Below are 23,350 nucleotides of genomic sequence, written 5' to 3' on the forward strand. Positions count from 1 at the left end.
TGCAAGTGTATCATCTTACCCAGTCTAAGCAGAAATATCTGCTTTAGGCACTTCAGATGAACTTGGAAAGAAAATGTGTGAAACAACTGAGGTGTGTTGGGTAGTTGCTTGCGTGACTGGGAAAACACAGCTTTGGCTCATTGTTTTCAGATCGGAGGAATGGAATACACAGTGGAAGAAAGGATATTTAGTTGGAAACTGGTTATGGAACAATAAGTTGTGGTACTTTGATACATAATGGTGCAAAATAAAAGCTTAAAAATGTTTCACTCCAACTATTTAGTCGCTGTAACATGTGTTTGTTTCTGTGTTATGTTCTGTTCTGTTTTGGTTCCTGGTTGTTTCATTGTCATGTGATTTTGCTGCCCTCATGTTTCCCCTAGTCATGTGATTTTTCTTCCCTCGTATTTCTAGTGTCACCTGTCTTGATTAGTTCCCAGGTGTTTAATGCCTGTAGTGTCTTTTTATAGCCTGTGTTTCTTAGTAGTGGGCCATTGTCTTCTGTCCGTTTTCTGGCAAGGTTTCTGTATTTGTTCTGTGTATTGTCTTGTGTCCTTGTTTAGTCTCTTGCTCAGTGTTTAGTCCCTGTGTCTAGTGTTTAGCCTCCTAGTCCTCTGTGTCATTTTGATATATTTCTGTTACGGTTCCCATGTTTATCTGTTTTGTTACCTTATTTCATTTGTAAATAAATCTCCTTCACAAATCTCCTTCCCTGCTCCTCTTTCCTTGTTCTAACCTAATAGTGACAGTCACAAATGAACAAAATAATTATTATCATGTTTTTGTCTAACTGTAGTGGAGTACACAAAAACAAAATTAGACACACACTAGTTAATGCAGTGGGGAGTTGTGGAACAGCCTAGAAATGCAGCCTTTGTTTGAAGCGAGTTGGAGGACACATCAGAAGTATCTTTCATGGCCCTCAGTTACCCATAATCCTCTTCATGAAGAAAATAACATGGCAAAAAAATTGAGCTTCAGCTGTATCAGGAGCAGAGTTCCTTTACCTTGTGAAGTGTAAAATAACTGATTAATGAAACTATTTGTCTCTATACCGTATTTAATCAATGAGCTTATTAGCATATTAAAGCACCATAGTAAGCATATATTTTATTTAGTAGGGCTGTGTGCAAATTTGCATATTTCCATAGTGTAGTCTATGCAGTGCGCGAAAATGTCCCTGGATGATGTATATTCATTGGGAGAAATTTTGAAGTATGCCCAGCACAATGTCCTGTCCCATGATTCCACTGGAGCGGCGGAGCTGAGAGAGAAAAATAGTGGAAAGTTGGATCCAGCTTTTTACAAGTGTAAGTAAGATTGAACAATAAACATAAAATATATTATGATTACGGACAACATTAATTAATGTTAAAAACAGGTCTTTTGGCAACTAGTTTGACTTTTGACACCATATGTCAAAGGATGCTGGTAAGATGGCAGATGTAGTGCGTCCGAGGTTGCGTGGATACTGCACACTAGCATAATGAAAGAGCAAACTGCTTTTAATAGTTGTGAGTGCGCACTGGATCCAATTCAGTAACTGTTGAGGTAAGCAATAAGTACGTTTCAGTGTTTAAGGCTGAAGAATGAGTTTTAATAACATTTATAATATAGTATTGTCTTGCAGGATAATACTAATTAACAAATACAGTCTATTACAGTCATGTTAGTGCCTAGGGCAGCATGGTGGTGCCGCAGATAATGGGTGCTCCGGTTTCCTCCCACAGTCCAAAAAACTAGGTGAATTGGTGACTCAAACGTGTCCATAGGTGTGAGTGAATGTGTGAGTGTGTGTGTTACCCTGTAAAGGACTGGCGCCCCCTCCAGGGTGTGTTCCTGCCTTGCACCCAATGACTCCAGGTAGGCTCTGGACTCACTGCGACCCTGAACCGGAAAAGTGGTTACAGATAATGAATGAATGAATGAATGCTAGTGCCTTGAGGCAGATAAGACATTTCCTATGACATCACGACGCAGCCTCCTTAGACCGTTCCATTTGTGTGACCTTGGTTACTAAGAAGGAGTCTTCACAGGACAGTCCTTTCTCAGACATGTCTGACCTCAGCCACAGCCTAGGTTTGGAACACAGCTACAGGTTACTAACTCAGACTTAGGAAATGCACCACAAGGGACACTATTTCTCACATACTAACCCATATTTAGGGCCTGCTTCACAAGGGAGGAGTGGGGCAACTGTGCTCAATAGCACATCAATAACACTGTGTTCTTGTTATTTTGTTTGAATGGAATATATTTGTATGTTGTTCTGTGTTTTACTCTCCACTGAGGGAGACTCAATGTTATGACCTCCTTAACTACTTCCTCTGGCTATGGAAATTTTAAATATTGTTTTAATTTTTTTTACTTATCTGAACGGCTATAATATAAATGATTAAGTATTAAATACATAAATGAATAAATAAATACATTTTGTTGAGAGCACAAAATAATGTGAAACTAACTCTTGGTGTAGGAATTAATAAGATCTTAAGAATTAAACGAGAAATAAATCTCGTTTTAGACTAAGGAAAGCGAACGTAGTAAAAGTTTTTATTCGTATGGTTTAGTACAGTTTACGGCGAGGATGTGTGAGGAGGGTTCACCTGTAGGAGGAGAGGGAGGGGCGTGGTATTTTGCTCTACTGAGAGAGAGAGAGAGAGAGAGAGAGAGAGACTGGTGTGTGAGGATGAGGGACCTGCCTCTACGACAGTGAGGGAAAACCGGATGGTGAAGTTATTTATGAGCATGTGGAGGACGCTGAGCGAGCGGCTCGTGGTCCTGCGCCTCTACTCGAGGCTGTGTGACCGCCTGCGGTGCTGAAACCTCCGAGGTGGGTCGTCGTCGCTGTGTGTGGCTTGTGAAAACGGCGCGAAATACCGTGAGGAGAAGAGCCGAAGACCCGAAGCGTTCCCTCTCTCTGGCTCTGAATGAGTTTCTCCACACGGTCTCTGTTCATGAGGGGCAATGGAGAGGAAGGAGATTTCCCGGAGACTCGGAGCCCTGTTATCTCTCACTCTGCTGTGGGTTTCCCCAGGTAAGTCTGCCCGGACTCCTTTCACCTCGTACTCTGACGTACTGTCGTCTCTACTATTCCGAGGGAAAGTTTAGAAACGGTAGAGGGCTCAAAATGGCTCACTGGTGAATTTAATTTCCAGTCAAAAGTTAATTCAGAAGTTCAGTGGAGGAGTCGCCTCATGGTAAACGCCCAATAAACACTCTCTTAGAAGTTATTTCCAATAACAAAATTCTCTTGTGCCTTAAAATTAGTTTAGAAGTAACTCCACATTTTGCGTTCATTCAGTAGCGCTATGAATGTGCAAATAGTCAAAAAAGGAAAATTAATCAAACCAGAGATAATTTACTGTGCAACCGTTAGACACAAGCCTTTACTTTTTTTCTGTCCATGACCTTATTTCACATTTAAGACGTCTAGGTTTGGTGTTCAGATATTCTTAAAGACTTCCTAGCTGTTACATGTCCTTTCAGACCCGTGGTGTTGAACTCACAGTAAAAGTACCGCCAAGAATCCACTGTGGATATCTTCAGATCTGATGTAGGGGTTTTGGAAAATAAGCAGTTTTTTCACATATTGTCTGTTGGGTTCACATCTTTGCCTTATTTTAGTAATGTGCAAATAGTCACTGCCTCTATTCCCACTCACCTGCAAGTTGACCGGATTGGTTCTGGAGGTTTGTGAGGTCAGAAAAAACCTGGCTGCCCCAACCCATACATTTGTCTTTGGTACATTGCAGTTTCATGGCTGAGAATTACTCAGCCATGATTTTGACTGCTTATTACATTCTTCATATGTCTTTTGGCACATCACAAACACTACATAGACAAGTTAACCTGGTTAAACACGTGATCTTAACAAGCAGGGGATTTTTAAAGTGTAAGTTTTTTTCCTGCGAACGAGACTCTGTTGAGATGCTAATAATCATTTGATTAGAGGTGGCCAGTGTGTAAAAATGTAATATCTAATATCATGGTACTTGAGCACAATGTCATAATATACACTATGTGTCCAAAGGTTTGTAAACACCCCTGGCGTTTGAGATCCAGAAATTATCATCCACAACCACTACTTGACCTTACTTGTGCCCTTGAGGCTGAATGCACACAGTAATTACAAAAGAAATTGTGAGGTTTAACAGTGGTGTTTAATGTGGGCTCACTGTCTGGCAATCAACAGGCCACGGTGGCCCTTTTATTGTTGTGGGTATTGTATTATGCTATAACTGTTATAAATGTCTAATTGTAAACCACTCAAACCCTTTATAGTGTTGTTGTATTGTACAGTGTCAGGCAGAAACCTTATAAAAACCATAACTACGCTGATTTTATAAATGTCTCTCAACTATCTCTAATGAAGGCTGATTAACTCTGCGCTCTCTGTAAGGAAACACACTTTGGTCAGGGTTCAGAAAAGTGCACTGTGATGTATTTAATCACATTAACAATAAAAGATTGTCATATTTCTCCTGCTGAAGAATATCCAGGTCGTCTGAAAAAATCTTGTGCTTGTGTTTTAGGAGAAGCAGTAATACAACTAAACAGTTGTTGAATTTTTGCTCATTGCAAATTCCTCCTCGGCTTACACATACTTTAGTCATGCTGAGTAAAGGCATTTGTAAAGTACCCTGAATAATTGTTGAACTCACACTGACAAGTCCTTCTCATTTAAATGAATTTTTTATTGCTAATTCCACTCATTTATATAGGACTCCCCAAGTCTTACACAGTGCCACCAACCTGGCAGAGCAGAGGCAAGCATGAGCTTCCCCTGAAACACGAGGCCAACCACCACCTCTTTTTGAGCTGCCAATATTATAATGCTGCTGAAGCATTCATTGCGCAGGAGGAGAACACCAGCTTTCTTTCTGCTAACTGATTAAAGGTATTAATCAATAAATATCAAATTTGACAGAAATGCCCATCTTAACATCAAAGGGCAAAGCTAATTTTGCTCTGTTACCTGGAGGCGAGTGTTAGAGTTGACATGAATATTTATCCACCATTTTAACGCCCAGTCTACACAATCACTTTATTACAGATATAAGTGTTGTGGTATAGTCTTCCTATAAATGATTACTATGTATGACTATAGGTCAGTCTCAAAACCTAGTGTGCTGCCTAAGTAGGCAGTGAATACGTAGGCAGCTATTTAAGTAGGCAGCATTCTAACGGTCGTCTGACCTCATGAGGCAGATTACTGAGACATACTAGTTATAGGGTGATTGCGTCATGGCTTTTTCCTGCTCTCCGCATGCAGCCAGTGTTTACTTACTTCAGCGACTAGCATCGCCTCAGTTCTTGAATTCTACTCTTCACGTTTTTATCTTGCTTTTAATTATATTTGCTCTGGGAGAAGAGTGAAATAGACAGGAATTGTGCTTGCATTGCATCATGGGATTGCCTTCGCAGCTAAGGAACGGTTCGATGCTGCCTTAAAATTCAGTCCCATTAAGATATATCAGTAGGCGTCATAATGATGTATCTAAGCGTTAGGAAAACCTACGTGTCGGGAGCCTGCACACTATGACCCAATATTTTCTATTCAGTACGGTTTTCTTCACACAACACAACGACACAATTCTCTTTTTTAAATTTTTCTTAATTTATCTTCATCTTCTGTACCTGCTTCATCCTGTTCAGGGTTGGTGGTGGTCTGGATTTTACCCAGAATCATTGGGTTCAAGGAAGCAGCATGCACTAAACAGGGCACAAGTCCATGACAGGACATCACATGCTCACCAAGTCTAATGATCTTATCTTAGCAAATGTCTTATTTTCAATTTTTTTAAGACAGTTATGTTGTTTTTTGTGTGGGTCAAATGGAGAAACAGAGAGAAGATCACGTCTAGATGAGTGATTCCTAGAGCTGCTGTGAGCATTGTCCAGATTAAACTCCTGCACGACTGCAGTCAAAGGAGGTTATAATCCCTGGAATTGCCTTGGCATTTTTACATTCAAAGACAAGGTACAAATTCATTCTCGGTCCCAGCTGACGAGATTAAACGGTGCTACAGTGGTGCTACAGTGTTTCCTTTGGGCTTGCAACACGGAAGGACAGAGAATGAGATGTGTTACACACACAACTTGCAGAGGGAGATTCCAAACAAGGGATTATAGGACATTTCCCTGTTCCTGGGAGAGATCTCCTCTACCTGCTGTAAATATGTGCCCCGTCTGACCTGCTGTCATATACGACCTATGTAGTTGTCGTGCAGTGGTCAGTTTTAATGGTAGGTGCTGATAGTAAGAAAATGATCCCATTTTCCAAAATTTTTTAAAAATCAAAATAGTAAGTTTTTTAGAGGGATGCATTGATTCACCAAGACTGAAAAGGTAATTGCAGGACAGGTTGGTTGCATGTAAATATGTTTTATAATAGGTCACACATCAAAGGTTGCTTCAGATCTGTACCGAGGACATAGTATCATCTGAATTAAACTAAAACACTGAGGACATATAAGCTTGCAGAATCTATCCCTGGGTGTGTTTGTCTAGAATATATTTGTTGAATGGTCTGTAGATTTCAGATGAAATCCCATGTGTAAGTAAAGGTTGAAATGTTTCCTAGTAGAGGAATCTAATGAAATGTGTAGTGGTAGAACTGTAACACTTTAATCCTACTATAACATTTTTATATCATCGTTGTCCAAAGAAAAACACATATCTGCAAAAATGTAACTTTATAGGAGAAGGAAAAAAACCTTCTAAACTTTGAATGGAAGTCGAGGTTATATATTTTGTTAAAGTAATTTTGGGGCATTTCTATTGTTCCATTCGTCATGGCATTTTCACACAATGTGAAGGACAGCTGCTTTATTCAAATAATGTAGTAAAGTAAAAATGGACAGAAATGGAGATATGTTGTTTCTTAGGACAGTGACGATATGTCATTTTGATAGTAGTAAATTAAGTGAGTGCAAATCCTGCTACTCTTATTTTATTAGTGATACACAAATCTATCAGAATTATATTGGTATTGGCAGATATTTGCTTTTTTAAAGATCATTGGCATCGGCCAGATATTTTGATTATGCCGATATTTCAACCGGTAATTGCTATACCGTGACCCTGAAATGGATGAAGGGGAAATGAAGGTAATTGAAGGTAAATGAAGATATTTTATGCTGGAAGAAGAATGGGTGATCCTTTTTTTAAAGAACCAATGATTGCTAAAAGTGTTTAAAAATATAAAAAAATTTTAAAAATCTGGTGGGCTCAGATTTGTCCACCACCGACAGTCTGGAGTAGCATAAAGGCAGAAGCATTTATTTCTGTATGACTGTATTGCTGAATGCCCTCTACAGGGTGTGTTCCCGCCTTGCGCCCAGTGATATCCGGTAGACTCCGGACCCACCACAGCCCTGAACTGTTAAAGTTGTTACATATAATAAATGAATGAATGAATGTATTGCTGTATAGTTACATTGCTTAAAGTGTTTAATGCTTGCTTTAATCTTTTGTTTTAAGTTAACATTTATTTTTAATATTATCAATTGCATTTTTTGAGTAGATATTATATTTAGTTGCATATTGTAAAATTACAAATATTTTGCACATTATTCTTATTCATTTATATGTAAGTTATTTGTCATCAGTCTCTGTAAGGGCCAGTTATCTAACTTAAATGTGGCTAACAATTTTCCCAGGAGACATCTTTCATTTATTTTTTTCCATACAGTTGGTTGAAAGCTAAAACGTGCAAATAAATGTTACATTTGTCTATAATGTTAATCCAGGTTATCTTATCAGCATCTGTACTGACATGGGCAGATATGTAAACCTATATTATAACATATCAGCATTCGGCCCGAATTTCCATATTGGTGCAGGCACTGATCTATAAGAAATCAGCTATAAATCCCTGTGGGAAATCAAGAAATATTAGGCCTACAACCCAGCATTCGATATTGCCTTCAGCTGGTATGTTTTAGTCTGGGAAGTGTGTATTAGCAGCTTAATAGCCCCTCCAGTTACCCACCCCCCAGTACCTTTCACCACCAGTGTGATCCTGTATGTTCTTCTGCTTAGTTTTTTTTTTTTTCCTCCATTCATTTTTCATTTTTGCTGCTTTGCTGATCAACCAATATTTCAAACAGTGTCTTAGAAATGTCATGCTGTATGTTGTATTCAGTTCTGACCCAAAATAAGATCCATGATATATGTGTACCAAACATTCTTCAGCTGTGACATTCAAATATGTCGCCCGTCACTGGTGATCTCCTCAACGCAGCTGTTGAATTAGCTCTAATATCCTCAGGCTGTTTCGAGGCACCACACAATATTGCAAGCAATTATTTAATTCAGTAGAGCTTTCTGAATGCTACCTAGGTTTGTTGCTTTCTGGGGTTTGTGATGCATAGCTTCTGACTTTGGTTTTCCAGTGTGTGATTTTTAGTTCGGTTTTAATGCAGTTTGAAACAGTGCGGATCACGTGAATTCGCAGACAGTCTTGGCTGGTCTGGTTTATAAATCTATTGTTTGAATGCCTTATGTTAGTAGGAATAGCTTATTGTAAACACAGCTAGAGTTTGTGTGTGCCAGTTTAGTGTCTCTCTCTCTCTCTCTCTCTCTCTCTCTCTCTCTCTCTCACACTCACACACACACATATCATTCAGTAACATTCTGATCCCAATATGAAAATTTGGATTGTTGGAAACTAGTTGGTTCAGCCGTCTGTTGCACAAATGACATTAGAAATGTCTGTGGTCAGCAGCATGTGCCTAGCCCTATTCAGCTCATGCAGGTTAAATTGTGCAGAGTTGTTTATGCTGATGGAAGACCAGCTTGGATGAAATCATAGGGTATACCAAACAACCAGGCATTATCCTAAAAACACATCATAATCAAACATTGTGTTGATGTAATGTCTGTTTTGTGATTGCTGGGAAATGCTTTTATTCAGCAGGTTTCTGGAGAATGAGTTTGTACCTTGCCTTTGCCTTGATTTTAAAATCATTTTAATGATTTATTTATTTAAATAGGTTTAACATATTGTATTGTAATTGTGTTACACATCCAGAATTTACACATCCAATAACAGAATCAACAATGTAATTTATTAATAATATATGAATTGTTTTAAAGTTACAACTGGCTAAGAACATATCATAACTCAGTTCCACGTGGCTGCTGAAGCTAAAAGAGCAGAGATTCCTGTGGGAGCACTTTAAATAATCTAATGATAAGAAAACCACTCAGTGAAATATTTATGATTAGAATACCAAAGAGGCGTGACAAGTCTTAAGAATATGCTTAAATATATAATGATTATGATCCTTATCGTTATATCTTAGACCTCCTTCAGTTTGCTATATTAGCTCTATTTCTCACTGCTTTTCAGATGAAAGACGTTTAAAGCTGGGTTAATACTAGGGATGCACTGATTCTGAACTATTTTGAGCTAATGCGATATCCGTTAAAAGGACCTTGCTGTAATAATATTTTTTATAAAGATATTTGATAGCATTGCAGTAATAATATTTTCTAAAAAAAGAGAATGAAATAGGTTGTTGGAGAATGGGCATGATAAAAAAAATGCATGGATTCAGTTTAAACTATTATTTAATTACAAATATAATCTGTCAGCAACTGTCTGTTAAATTGGCAAAGCATTGGCTTATGTATGCGTTCTGAAGGCTGGAACCACAGATGCAATTCACATATTTCACTCCTTGCGAAATCTGCTGCTGTGGCTCATATTTGGGTCAGAGTTGGCCAAACGTAGTCAGCCAGCAGCAGACAGTTTGACCTGACAATTCCACTTTATTCTCTGACATGGGATTGCAACAATCCTCCGTGTTGTTAATCATCCCTTCCTGTATTCCATTGTAATGTAGCTTTAACAAAGTTTGCATTTTCATCTCCTGCATAAACCCTTTCAGTGTAGCGTTCCCAGGACCTGATGCATGTTATTTAATAAATCAATATGTTACCACTTTTAAAGATTATGAAAGATTATGACTTTAAGATTATATAAGATTACAGATTAACTCTTTAGGCCCTGACTCTTTGTACACATTGAAAATAATGTATCTAAACCATTAAAAATCATATAGGTCTGAAATCTTATTTGACTTAAGGTTAATTACTTTTCTGCAAACCTGCAGTGGTTTGACTCATTGCAAGGATTTTGAATTAGCTTGGTTTTATCTCTAAAGACTTTGGTTGGGCCACTGTGCCTGGATAATGCACATCATTGTTAATTGTTTTCTCCAAATAACCCTGAGGTCTTAATTCCCTTGTCATTAATGCAGGGAATGCAGCTAATTCTTGAAATAAGCCCAATACTATCTATACCCCTATTTTCAAACCTACAGATTTCTATAACAGTAAAAATAATGTAAATCATTTTGTAAATGAACATTGAGGTTTTTAGTTCATTTTTGTCAGCATTGTAATGCCTAGTCCTTCGGAATTTTTCTAGGAAGACAGACTGGGAGAAGCTGATGGCGGTTAGTCAGTGCCTGTAATTGTGGACGGATCACTGGCTCCTCACAGCAGACATCATTATAAAGGCTGCTGCTCAGCTACTAGCGGCAATTATGTTTGCCCCCTACACAGCACAGAAAATTACACACCAGAGGAAAAAATCTATGTTTCAATTCATTAAGTCTTCTGTTTTCCCACTGGAGTCGAACTTTGACTTCCTGTTACATTGCTTTTTCGGGTGTACTACTGAATCACATGTTATGGTCAGTAATGAGCCTCATTTGTAATTAGCCAGGAAGAAGTTGTACAACAAATACAATGACGAATAAGAAAATGCGTAACCACATTTTAACGAACGTTAAATGATGAATAATTACAAGGGTTTTCATTGACAAGTATTCTTTTTTTATTGAATGCCATTAAAATAGCATTCAGATTCAAGTAAACAAGTTAAACAACTAGAGCTGTTCCTAAAGAGGATCATGACAACTAGATTTTGCAATGTTTGACATAAGGTCATACAGTACTGCTGCTCTTTTATTTTGCTGCTCCTGCTTATTGGTTAAGTTGTATTTAAAGCATCAACATCCAGCTATCTGAAAAATTCCATTGTTAACCTGGAATTCATTATTTGCTTTAAATCAAAGGACTAAAATGTTGTTGCTGTCAAAATAAAAACATATTTCCAAAATAGTAATTTTACAAGAGAAGGAAAAACCTCCTTAATCTTCAATGGCAGTCATGAAAATTTCAAACAATATGAAGTATAGCTACTGTGTTCAACATAAGAATAAAATCAGCAAAAATGGATATACATTTCCATTTTTCTTTGGACTGTGTGTATTTCTTTAGACATGTATTTCTTTGGTTGATTTTTAAGGATACCAAAGAAAGAAGCAGTCTGCACACTATATTTTGCTATATTAGGTCTATAATAATTATTAAAAGCTTTTTGTTTAACAGGCTGGTCTAATCTATGCATCTATTATTTGCTGATTCATTGAGGTGTATTTTAACCTGTATTCTGTATTTATTTGAGTAATTAAGAGCAGAATATTCATGACAAACTTGCAGCAAGTATAGTACCTCAGCCTGTCTTTTCTGCTTGTGTTGAAACCTTGAGTAACTCAGAGTCAAAGTCACAACAGAGACCTTGTTATTAAGCCAGCTCTAATCAGTGCGAGGAAGCACAGACTCGGTAGTTATCTTACTCACACTTGCACACACCCGCCCACAGGTGTTGCCGCATTTGCAGTCCTAAAGTCCCTCATCTCTTTGTTGCCTGCTGCGAGTAATGATGTAGTCAGGGCAAAGGTCCTACTCAGAAAGAGCTCCTGTTAATGTACACATGGTGGTTTGTTAGATATGTCATGAGCCGTAATGTCATCATTTGATCTGCTACAAAAATAGCATCTTTGTGAATATCTGAACTAATATCTGAATATCTCCCTGCTGCTTTTTTGCAGTTTGTGACTTTAAAAGTAAAGAAATGAGACACATGATTTGGCCTCGTCCCTGTCCTCTGTGTTCCCTGCTGCGTGCACCTTGGTGCTGACAGATTTCAAAGGTGGCTGGGTGTCATTTTGTGAGACGTGGGCGAGGACAGTGCTGATTTACTGCAGGTGAGATCAGGGAGAGTGACCATGATAATGAGAGACTGGCCAGCTAAATGAGGCCATGGCTCCTCTGGGCTCACCTCCCTGGTGTGTGTGGGGGTTGCCAATCAAATATTCCTTCGGCTGAATGTATAGAGCATGTTTGTAGATCTGGATGTAAGAACTTTTAGATGGAGGTTGTAATGTTTAGTTTCCCATCTCATTGGTCAGGGATCTCCAGCCAACCTGGGATTTTGTACTGTTCTATATCTCACTTCACCTCCCAGTGTTGCTATTGTATATATTAAATATAACCAACAATTGCAATCAAACATTGACCTGAGGGGAGGATCAAACCCAGAACCCCAAGGCCCTGAAGCTGTGCCACTGTGCCACCCATGATTGTCACCCACGAGTGCAAAGCAGTTAAATGTACTGCACCTCATTCACGTGCATGGCATAGTGGACACAGAATGCATACAGACCATTGAATCACAGAATTATTTTAAAATTAATCTTTTAATGCTCATTATTTTAATGATTGGCTTTATTGAGCTCGGTGTGAAATCCGATACTCTGTTTCGTCTAGGTGTAGTATGATATGATGAATGTGTATTAATTCCTAATATGAAATTTGACTTTCTGAGAGTTTTATTTTAAATACCCAAACTGTAGCTCGTCTTGGAGACATCTCCTCCACACAAGCCAGATGGAATTTCAGATAACTGAGAGCAGGCTCGTAAACCTCTCCAAAGACCCTTTTTTATGACCCCAGGACCCCCCTGGGTCAAGAAACGAATCTTTGCAAAATGCAGAGAGACACACAGAACCACTTTTATTCCATGGCCTCTTACACCTTCTTACACCTAAAGACTGTTAACTCTAAAAGACTCAAACATCTTGGAAAACTAGTTGTATATGGGCACAGCAGTTTGAAATTAATTCCATTTGGACAATCAAAATGGGTGGGATTAATTTACATGTGCTTAAAGTCATTTTTGTTTATATGAATTTATGTAGAACCAAGGTAGCCACATACTATGTGTGTAGTTGCTTAATAATTATGTAGAACATGGTTGTCTTAATGATATTACTTTGTGTTAACATATAATCTTTTATATTGCAAAATATGATTCAGAATCCTGGGACATTCATCCAAAAGAGATCTTATGAGGTCTTCAAGCCTTTGTCTTGTCAAGGGTCATAAATTCTATGTGATGCCAAAACCAAGGTACAGGAAACAGCCAATCAGGAGCAAGAAATGCTCCAATTCTCCCTCATTGAGGACGAATCAGGTATTCGGACGGGTTTTCTAAACTCTGGTTAAAACCCTGTGGCGCCAAACGACACTGGCTTCTTTTTCTTCCTTTCTCCGCTGTTCGACTCTTCACTTCAAGGCTCCAGACACTTGGGGCGTTTCCTCATTTAGCCTTTTTCAAGGCTAAAGAGTAAAATGACCTGAGTTTTACACTCACTCTTTTTAACACTCCTCTGAGACACGCTCTTAGAGAATTTTGGAGAGGAAGACGTTTTTCTGAAGAACGTCTCTCTCCTGCTTCCAGCAGACAATGCTTCTCAGGTAGGATAGTCGGAGAGCTCCCCTGCTCTGCAGGCGTAGGCTCTCTCATGGCTCTCTTCAATAGTCTTGGGCCCCTCGTGGTCCAGAGAGAACCGATTTTTCTATATTAATGTTGTCCAGATAGAAACTATAGATTAAGAAAAGCTATAGTTTAACCCTAGCGAAATTTCAACGCCACACCTAGAGCATGGAAACCTTAGACCTCTGACCCTAAAAAGGAAAATCCTGCCCAGGAGAGACCTGCTTGGACTGTCTCACACAAGGAGGCAGATCAGCGACGAAGAATCCCCACAGAGACCTTCAGAACGGCTCCAGCTTCGACGGCTGCGTCTGAAAGTCTCGGGAGAAAAGGAACGCCCGTGGCTGCAACCTACAAGCCGCGTCTGCAATCCTCCAGGAAGTCGTGCCGGAAGAGATGCTCCCTGTCCATCTCCGGATACGTAAGGTCACATGGTCTCATGTCTCTCATGGCTCATGGGTTGGTACTGAAAGTTCGCTGGGATAAACAATAGCCTTTCTTAGAATTTAGGGCAATAATTATCATAGAGAAATTCCCTCATATATTAATCTCCCTGTTCCCTCCTATATCGCTGTAATTTCATTATATGAATGTCTAATTAATATTCATTATTTGATATTACAGTTAATAAACCTCTTGTGTGATAAAACCAATCCTTGGTTATTTGTTTGTGTGTGCACCTTTCTTGTATGGAATTATAACTTCTAGTTCAGATTCAATTTCAGAGTCAAGAACCCACGGCGGATCAATGAGCATAATTCATTAATAATAGTTAATTCTGCTGTATAATATGGGAAGATGACCTTCTTGTCTAAGTTAAAATTAAGACAGGTAAGGACACTACATATTAGTTAATGGCTCCCAAACATGGAGCTTAGCAAAATTAATTAAATAATTAATTATTAATAAAATAATAATTAATTATCATTGACTCCGCTATGTAGTGCTAATGCCAACGTAACGTGTGCATACTATTTCCACAACATAGGCCAGGGGTAATTAATTAAAATTCATTAATGTTCAGTTAGAGAAAAGATTCTTAAGCCAAGTTCCGGAACATAATGTATAACTTGCATTATAATCAGTGCCATAACCTACATTTTGAAGCAGCCTTGTAGTTATAGCACCATTTTATGTAGTTAACAACTCTATGTTAAATCAAATTACACTTTCAATTACATTTTACCGTATTTCACCAAGATTTATAAATAATTAGGGATAACAATGATTTTGAATGGAAAAAAAATGCATATTTAAATGTCCCTAATAGCTTGTCTTGGAGTTGCAGTTGACTTTACTGTTTTTTTTTGTTGTTTTTTTCCTACTGGCAGTTTCCTGGACCGCTAAACCTGAACCGTAATGACTAGAAGAGTCGCACCACTTAAAACCAACATTCTGTTCAAAATTAAGCAGCTCTTAACTGTTTATCAGTTACATAGGACAGCATCTGGGTGGGCATAATCATGACTCATTGTATCCATCATTTCAAATTAAAAGCCCTCTGCAGAGTTTTCATAAAAGTCTGAAGTGGCATCTGTAACTCTGCTGAACTGACCAGAGCTGTGGTTTTTATTTGTTGTGACTGTAAATATAAAGTGAGAGCTGGATGGTGCAACAAGGAACAAAAAACTTTACTGATCTGTCTGAAGTCATGGTTAGTCTCAAAAAGAAAACATATGAATACATGATGGGTAAACAATATTAAAAGATTCTACCACCATTGTTGTTCCCGTTAGAGATAGTGTTTTGCCACATCGGCTACAATTCAGCGAGGGAGCTGAAGTAGAAAACCAACCAGGCACTGGAATGTGCCATTGTTTACTCTGAGATTAAAAACAATGGTTTTAATTTGTGAATATTATTGATCAATTGTTTAGGGCTCATCAAAAAAAGCACGGTAGAACAAGTGTTGTTAAACATTTCACTTGATGAATGCTAAACTAATTGCTGCCATAAATAATTTGGCTTCTTGCTTATTTCTTTGTTTACTGAGAAATGCTCACAAGGTGACCAGGGCAAGGCTCAGCTTTGACAGAGTAATCCATGTCACTCTGGACAGATCCAGTGACCAGGTGGAATCCGTGACCTGGATTTAGAAGTGTCAGGCCTGGTCGAGTAAGGCTAATATGGTCTAAAGGAGCCGATCCGGCCAGGCACCTAAGGACGCACAGGCCACAGCTTCTGGGCCTGCCAGATTAACACGTGTGTTTGTTTCTTAAGCTTCTGCCTGTTTTATTCTGTGTCACTACACAGCTATTGTAAACGGCAAACATTTTCCTGGCCTGCGTCTACAATGCTTTTATTAAATCTTTCAACCCTCCCTCCATCCCTCCCTACCTGACCCTCATCAGTGCAGCTGCTCATCATCATTATCCTCCGTCTCATTTGCTGTACATCGCAGACCTCTTCAGCAAGATTGTCACGTTGGAAACTTGAGCTCAGCCCTTATCTTTAAATGGATTTTTATTACCCTGTCCCCTTAGGCAGTAACAGCAATTACTTTGATGTTCCTGAGGGTGAGCGATGGCAGTGTACATGATAACATCACTGGAGGAAGCAAGGTGGTGGTGCGGTGCCCATCACCTGCAAATGCAATTAAAGGGAATAATCAAGCATGATGAAATTGACCTCAGAGTCAATCTGCGAACTGCAAACCAACTTGTAGCAGAGATAGTCACAGTGGGATTTATGATTATTATTATTTATTTTTTGCACCTATAATTCAGATTTATTACTTGTTTATTTTATAATATAATGTATATCTTCTGTAATATCTAATTTTTAAATGCTGTATTATTTATTAATATTTAATAAACTTTGCTATTATATTATGTGATTACAACCCCAATTCCAATGAAGTTGGGATGTTGTGTAAAACAAATAAATCCTTTTCAACCTCTATTCAATTGAATACACTACAAAGACAAGATTTCTAATATTCAAATGGATAAACTTTATTGTTTTTTATTTATTTATTATTATTATTTATTTATTTATTTATTTTTTGCAAATATACACTCATTTTGAACTTGAAGTCTGCAACATGTTCCAAAAGAGTTGGGACAGGGTCATGTTTACCACTGTGTTACATCGCCTTTCCTTTTAACAACACTAAATAAGCGTCTGGAAACTGAGGACACTAATTGTTGAGGCTTTGTAGGTGGAATTCTTTCCCATTTTTGCTTGATGTACAACTTCAGTTGCTCAACAGCCGGGGACGTTGTTGAATTTTGTGCTTCATAATGCTCCACACATTTTAAAGGGGAGACAGGTCTGGACTGCAGGCAGGCAAGTCTAGTACCCACACTCTTTTACTATGAAGCCACGCTGTTGTAACACATGCAGAATGTGGCTTGGCGTTGTCTTGCTGAAATAAGCAGGGACGTCCCTGAAAAAGACATTGCTTGGATGACAGCATATGTTGCTCCAAAACCTGTATGTACCTTTCAGCATTAATGGTGCCTTCACAGATGCGCAAGTTACCCATGCCATGGGCACTAATGCACCCCCAAACCATCAGAGATGCTGGCTTTTGAACTTTGCACTGATAACCATCCGGACAGTCCTTTTCCTCTTTGGCCTGGAGGACATCACATCCATGATTTCCAAAAACAATTTGAAATGTGTACTAGTCAGACCACAGGACACTTTTCTACTTTGCGTCAGTCCATCTCAGATGAGCTTAGTCCCAGTGAAGACGGCAGTGTTTCTGGGCGTTGTTGATATATGGCTTTCGCTTTGCATGGTAGAGTTTTAACTAGCACTTGTTGGAGCGATGAACTGTGTTCACTGACAATGGTTTTCTGAAGTGTTTCTGAGCCCATGTGGTAATATTCATTACAGAATGATGTCGGGTTTTAATGCAGTGCTGCCTGAGGGATCTAAGGTCATGGGCATTCAGTGTTGGTTTAAGACTTACTTATTTGCTAAGACTTCTCCAGATTCTCTGTATCTTTTGATGATGAAATCCCTAAATTCCTTGCAATTGTATGTTGAGAAATATTTTTCTGAAACTGTTGGATGATTTGCTCACACAGTTGAACCTCGCCTCATCCTTGCTTGTTAATGACTGAGCTCTTCGGGGATGCTCCCTTTATACATGACACTCACCTGTTTTCAGTTAACCTGTTCACCTGTGGAATGTTCCAAACAGGTGTTTCTTGAGCATTCCTCAACTTTCCCAGTCTTTTGTTGCCCCTGTCCCCACTTTTTTGGAACAACTTTTTTTACAGGCCTCAAATTCAAAATGAGTGAATATTTAAAAAAAACATCAAAAAAGGTTTATCCATTTGAACATTTAAATATTTTGTCTTTGTAGTGTATTCAAATGAAAATAGGTTGAAAAGGATTTGCAAATCATCGTATTCTGTTTTTATTTATGTTTTACCAAATGTCCCAGCTTCATTGGAATTGGGGTTGTAGAAGCAGATTCCAGAATCCTGATTTAGCTTTTGATTAGTTGAAGCCTAATCCATTGCTACCGGTGAAGAGAAAGTGACACTCCTTCATTTCCAGAATCAGGGATTTAGAAAGTATATGCATCCAAAATAGTTTCATTTGATCTGGAGTTGAAAGTCAGAGAAAAATATTTTCGCAGCCCAACTTGTTACCTTTCCGTTACTATTTCGGGTCCCAATTTTGCCCACTTCACTTGCTAAATTGATCCAGTCCCAGTTCCGTATGCTGTGCAGCGTCTGTGAAACCTGCCTGGAGCTGATAAGCATAACATGCTGGTGTGTGGCGGGTCAGGCTGCTTCCTATTTTCATTTGAGAATCATGCTGCATATGTTAGGCTCAGCTCTGTCCATCAAACTGACTGACCTTGATATTTAGTTTTGGATGGAGATGAAGGTTGCATGGATCATTATTGCCATAAGACAGTTAGCTTTTCCACTTCAGTGGTTGTTTTTGGCATAAAGAAATAGTTTTGTGGTTTATTGTTTCAGGTTATATGTTTCAGCAGCTAAAACAATCAAAGGCAAATATGCTATACACCAACAGCACTTCTAAAATTTATTTATATCCCAAAGTTGTTTTCTCTTGCCCATTCTATGAAGACTTCCATTTCTGTGCGTACCAAAATAGTGTTTGAATATTCTGTATAATTACTCATTTAATGAAGGATTAGGGATCTGAGGCATCCTTGAATCTGTGCTCATTTCAGGATTGAATGGTTTAGTATTTTAAACAGACTGGAAAGTATGACATGTGGAATAAATCCAGCTGTAGAAAATGAGATTATTTTATTTTTTTTATATACATGGTTTCTCTGAAATTATATGTGAATGTAACTGTCTGTTAAAGTCAGTGACATTTCCAAACCGCAGTGTCCTTCTCTGTGTTTCTCTGAGCTTCACTCAAGGATTTTGCATTAGCGTTAACTTCCTTGCAATGAATAAGAAAGTGTTTTAGGGAGCATGCATTATTTCTGAGGAGTAGCCCGTTCCAATTCAGCAGAGAAGAGCAACCAGGTGTGACAGTGTGTCAGCAGAACCGTGACACATCCATGACCTTGACAAGTTCATTCATTCATTGTGTAGGAAGACAAATGATGATCTCTGTGCCCTTAGTAGCACAGTGCAAAACTTCCCAAACCCTGGCACAGCATCCTGCCCTGTAGTGAGGTTATCTGAGGTTACGGTTTAACATGGAAACAAATCTCTGTAGGCCTTCTGCAGATAAGTAAATGCTTCATTAGGGATGCACATTGACTCTGTAATGGTGCTTTTAATGTTTTAGGGCCCTGAAGTTAAATACAAGTCTGAGTTCTAATTGATCTTTAGACACACTTGGGCAGTTGTTTACTTCTTACTCATTTGTCTAGTTATTCATATCTAAACTAAGCAAAAAGGAACAGGGTGATGTGACCCATGGTATTTGACGCTAAAATATTAATTCCTTTTTACAGGTACCTGTTGTACCCGATTGATCTTACAGATGGTGATGACTTGATCCAGTCTCCATAAATTCATAAGATTTATGTCAATACTGAGTTGGAATTTAAATACAGCAGCACAAGAAAATTCTCTAATAAAGTTAAATTATTTTTAAATATTCTGTAACTGCTTGGGTCCAGATTTCACCTGGAATCATTCATAGGTATTTAATCATGGCATTTTAATGGAAGACTACTTCTATAAAGCACTTGTTTAAAACATTGTTTACTGCCTTCTGAACATTTTAATGGTGCTTCTAGTTAGATAAGTTCATGGCAACGAAATAGAGCACCTCAAAACTGCCTGTTGGGAAAACAAGTAGCCATATTTAATTTTCTGATTTGTTGAAAGCTACATAAGCAACTAACTAAGGATTATTAATGTGTAAATACTTTAGAGGGCTGCATGGTAAATCTTCATAAACAAAATATTTTCTGTGTTATTGTGATGTTTTACTTGGAATATTACATCAATGAGGGCTGTGGTGGAAAAACAGATCATATTACCTACAGTTCTCCAGCATGCTCTTAAATTTTGAGTTCAACTAAATAATAATTTAGTAAGAAAAATAGCTATAAAAATATAGTGGTTGCAAATCTGGACTCTTAACTAGGCCATAAATGACTATGTTATATTTATTCTCAAGACATTTCTTAGAGGCATTTTTTTAAATGTGAGGCGATTATATAAATCAATGTTCCTGCTTTTAAACAATGATTTACTTAAAAGACAAATTAAAGCTGTGTTTTATATGTATTATTCTGGATCATTTTTCAGCCTTCTCTTTCAGTTTCAACATGTGGATTTCTGTAAAACAGTCATCCTCCTTAAAGACTAAAATAGTCCATGCGCAGCAGGACAATTCAGAGTTCTGACAATACCCTAGGTCTGACAGTGTAGCCTGTTTAGGAGGCAAAATCCTTTGTTCCATTCTCCGTCTGAGCAATGTATAGCAATTGTGTGTGAACTTAAATGATTAAGCAGCATGATTTGAAGTCACCACAATTCTAATAAAACCTATGTGAAGGGTCATGTTGTGTGGAAGTATAATCAGAGAAAATTGCGGTTTTGTATTAATTTTCATTTCAACAGAAGCCAGTGGGGATTCTTCAGCATTACCTACAATGTGCATGTGAAACAGGGTCAGTACTTGGCCAAGGTGAGAGATACATAGCAAGGAAATGCTTAAATCTGAGTAAAAGCTGGCATTTCTTTATGAAATATGCTTTTCATAAACTGAAAGAGCTGAAGGATTTAGAAGACGACGATGCTAGGAATGAATAATTGAAGAGAGCATATTGCAATGTCAGATGAATAGAGACATGTGACTGTATGAGTAACGTTGTGGTTGAGTGTGATATGCAAGCCTTTGTAGTTTCTCCGAAATTGAAATTCTTTTATTTGCTTTTCCCTGGTGGCAGGTTTGTGGAAATAAGATGTCGGATGTTTGGGAACCTTCTTTTAGCAAGCATTTTCCTTCAGGCAGTACAGAACTAACCTATCCATCATAGGTGGTGTGACCATTTCCCATTAACCTCAGTGGAGCTGGCTGAGCTGACAGACTAGCTTTGCAAGCACCATGCCTCACTTAGAGACTGTTTATTTATCTGACAAATATCAGGCTGCATTTATTCTTTTCCTTCATTCTTTCATGTGTCCTCCTCTTTTTATATAGCTCTTGAATCATGTGATGGCTTCAGTGATCTCTACAGTATGCATTTTGTTGCAGCAATCTGTGTATCATCGCTGGATCTGGCCATTGATTGCTTTGGCAGTGTTCTCTCTGTATCAATTCTGTCAGTATCTCGTTAACTGTGCAGTCTCTGAAGCCGTTGTAACTGAATTTCAGGCAAAGACATTTACATTAAAAGAGATTCCTGATTAAGTAGCATTCCTGGTATAGCTTGGAACCTGCCTGTCCCCAGCTTCTTCCCCTTAAAAACAGCTTGAGCTGATAATAAGATTAAAGCGTGAGGAGACAGCTTAGCAAACCTGCCCTGAGAAACATCATCCAATCCCTTTTTTAAAGTGCCACAGTACACAGGATGTGGAAAGAGGCTGGAGATCTGTAGTGACATGTAGCTCCACCCTCATAGATACATACAGGCACACACCTACACTTTGTAATCTTATTGTGGATTTCACACATCATCATTCACACTTGTAGAAGGACACTGCCGTTGGCCAATATCAACATTCAGCATCCCCAGTTTACTTCAATTTTCTGCCCAGTATCTTCAGTAGAGCTGGAAATCTATTATTTGGCAATATTTCAGACATGTATTCCAATCAGTTTACACTCTTTGACCTTAATAAAGAATCTAGTCTGTTTTTCATTTAGAAACTTATAAGATCTGAAGGCTGATGTCAAAAATGCCTCTTTTCACCTTTTTCTTAGATTTTTTTAGTCATAAAAGAACTCTTTAAGGGTGCTGTAATTTGCAGTGCCATGTCATAAAGCAAACACAGAGGAGCCAAAGTTAATGAATTTGGCACATTAGGAGAATTATGAAATCAAGAAGAAAAAATATAAAACAGGATAATGATGGATTGCAATATTATGATGCAAACAATTGCAGTTCTTCCTTCAGTCATTGAGTTTCACCTTTGCACTTGTGTAAGATATTCACACACACAAAATGTTAAAATTTGCATGTTTATAATTTTCACTTCGTGCACTGTTTTTTAAATTTGACACTGTTCTGTCACCATAAATGTGGTCTAACAGTCAAAAGTTCCAATATTTTTATATTTTTTATTTTGTTTGTGTAAAAAAACTACCGCTTTAAACAAGAAAAAGCACAAAGGGTAAGTAATGTCAGTAATGTCATATATAAGTCTTGACTTACCATTATTCTTATTAAATAAATCAATAAGTAAATAAATGAGCTGTCACACTTGCTCACAATAAAATCCTCTATGCTGGCACAGACCATGCCAGTGAATGCTGAAATCAGGGTTGCTTTGAAATGTGGGTGAAACCTTGCACCCAGTGATTCCAGGTAGGCTCTTTACCCACCACGACCCTGAACTGGATAAGTAGTTACAGATAATTAATGAATGAATGAACATGTTGTCACTTTGGCTGGTTGAATATTTTAGCTGAAATTGATAAACAAATTTTAATTTCTACTTGATTGCCATTGGACATGTGCAGATTTAGATGAGCTACTTCTTTTTTGCAGCCCCGTGAGTGGGCAGAGTGAGGGGTTGTGCAGAAATACTTTTACTTACTCTGTAGCACAGTACTGTTTCTACACACATACTCTGGTGTGTGGTTATTTCAGTTTGTTGCAGGCTGATGAGATAAAGAACACCTGCAGCCTCTCCAAATTCCAGGAGCTTAAAAACAATGTTTCTTTCAGAAAATCAAGAGAAGAAACTATGAATGAATGTTTGAATAGGAAGCTTTGTGTGAAGGTTCTGCAAGGACAGGCTGTATATTACTCTCTTTCACAGTTCACAGGAGAAAACAGATATGTCTTAATAGCAATAACTTTTGTAGTTTACATTTAAAGTGTTTTTTTTTTTTTTTTTTTTTTTTTACTAAATATACCAGATTTCAGCACGCAAAACAAACTGGATTTTAAAAATCGTGGGAGTTTTTTTTTTGCATTCATTTTCTTGCATTCTATTTTTCTTGCATTCATTTCTGCAGGGCTGAGCCAAGTTTAGCATTGACAGAGGCTATATTCTCCCTTTCACAGCTCAACATCACAATAATTTTGAAATTGTAATTTCAGGGTAAAATATTTCCTTTATAGTTCCTTTAAAC

The 23,350-nt window shown here is 38.1% G+C and overlaps 1 protein-coding gene across 1 annotated transcript in view; it reads left to right on the forward strand.

The window, feature by feature from the left end:
• Nucleotides 1-2,680: 2,680 nt before the first annotated feature.
• Nucleotides 2,681-23,350, forward strand: part of esamb (endothelial cell adhesion molecule b) — a 49,452-nt gene continuing 28,782 nt past the window's right edge. The window contains exon 1 of the mRNA XM_066679634.1: nucleotides 2,681-3,037. Coding sequence (XP_066535731.1) covers nucleotides 2,968-3,037 — 70 coding nt within the window. The 5' untranslated portion in view covers nucleotides 2,681-2,967. The remainder of the gene's footprint in view (nucleotides 3,038-23,350) is intronic.

Source organism: Hoplias malabaricus, chromosome 1 (assembly GCF_029633855.1).
Source record: "Hoplias malabaricus isolate fHopMal1 chromosome 1, fHopMal1.hap1, whole genome shotgun sequence".
Classification (NCBI taxonomy): Eukaryota; Metazoa; Chordata; class Actinopteri; order Characiformes; family Erythrinidae; genus Hoplias; species Hoplias malabaricus.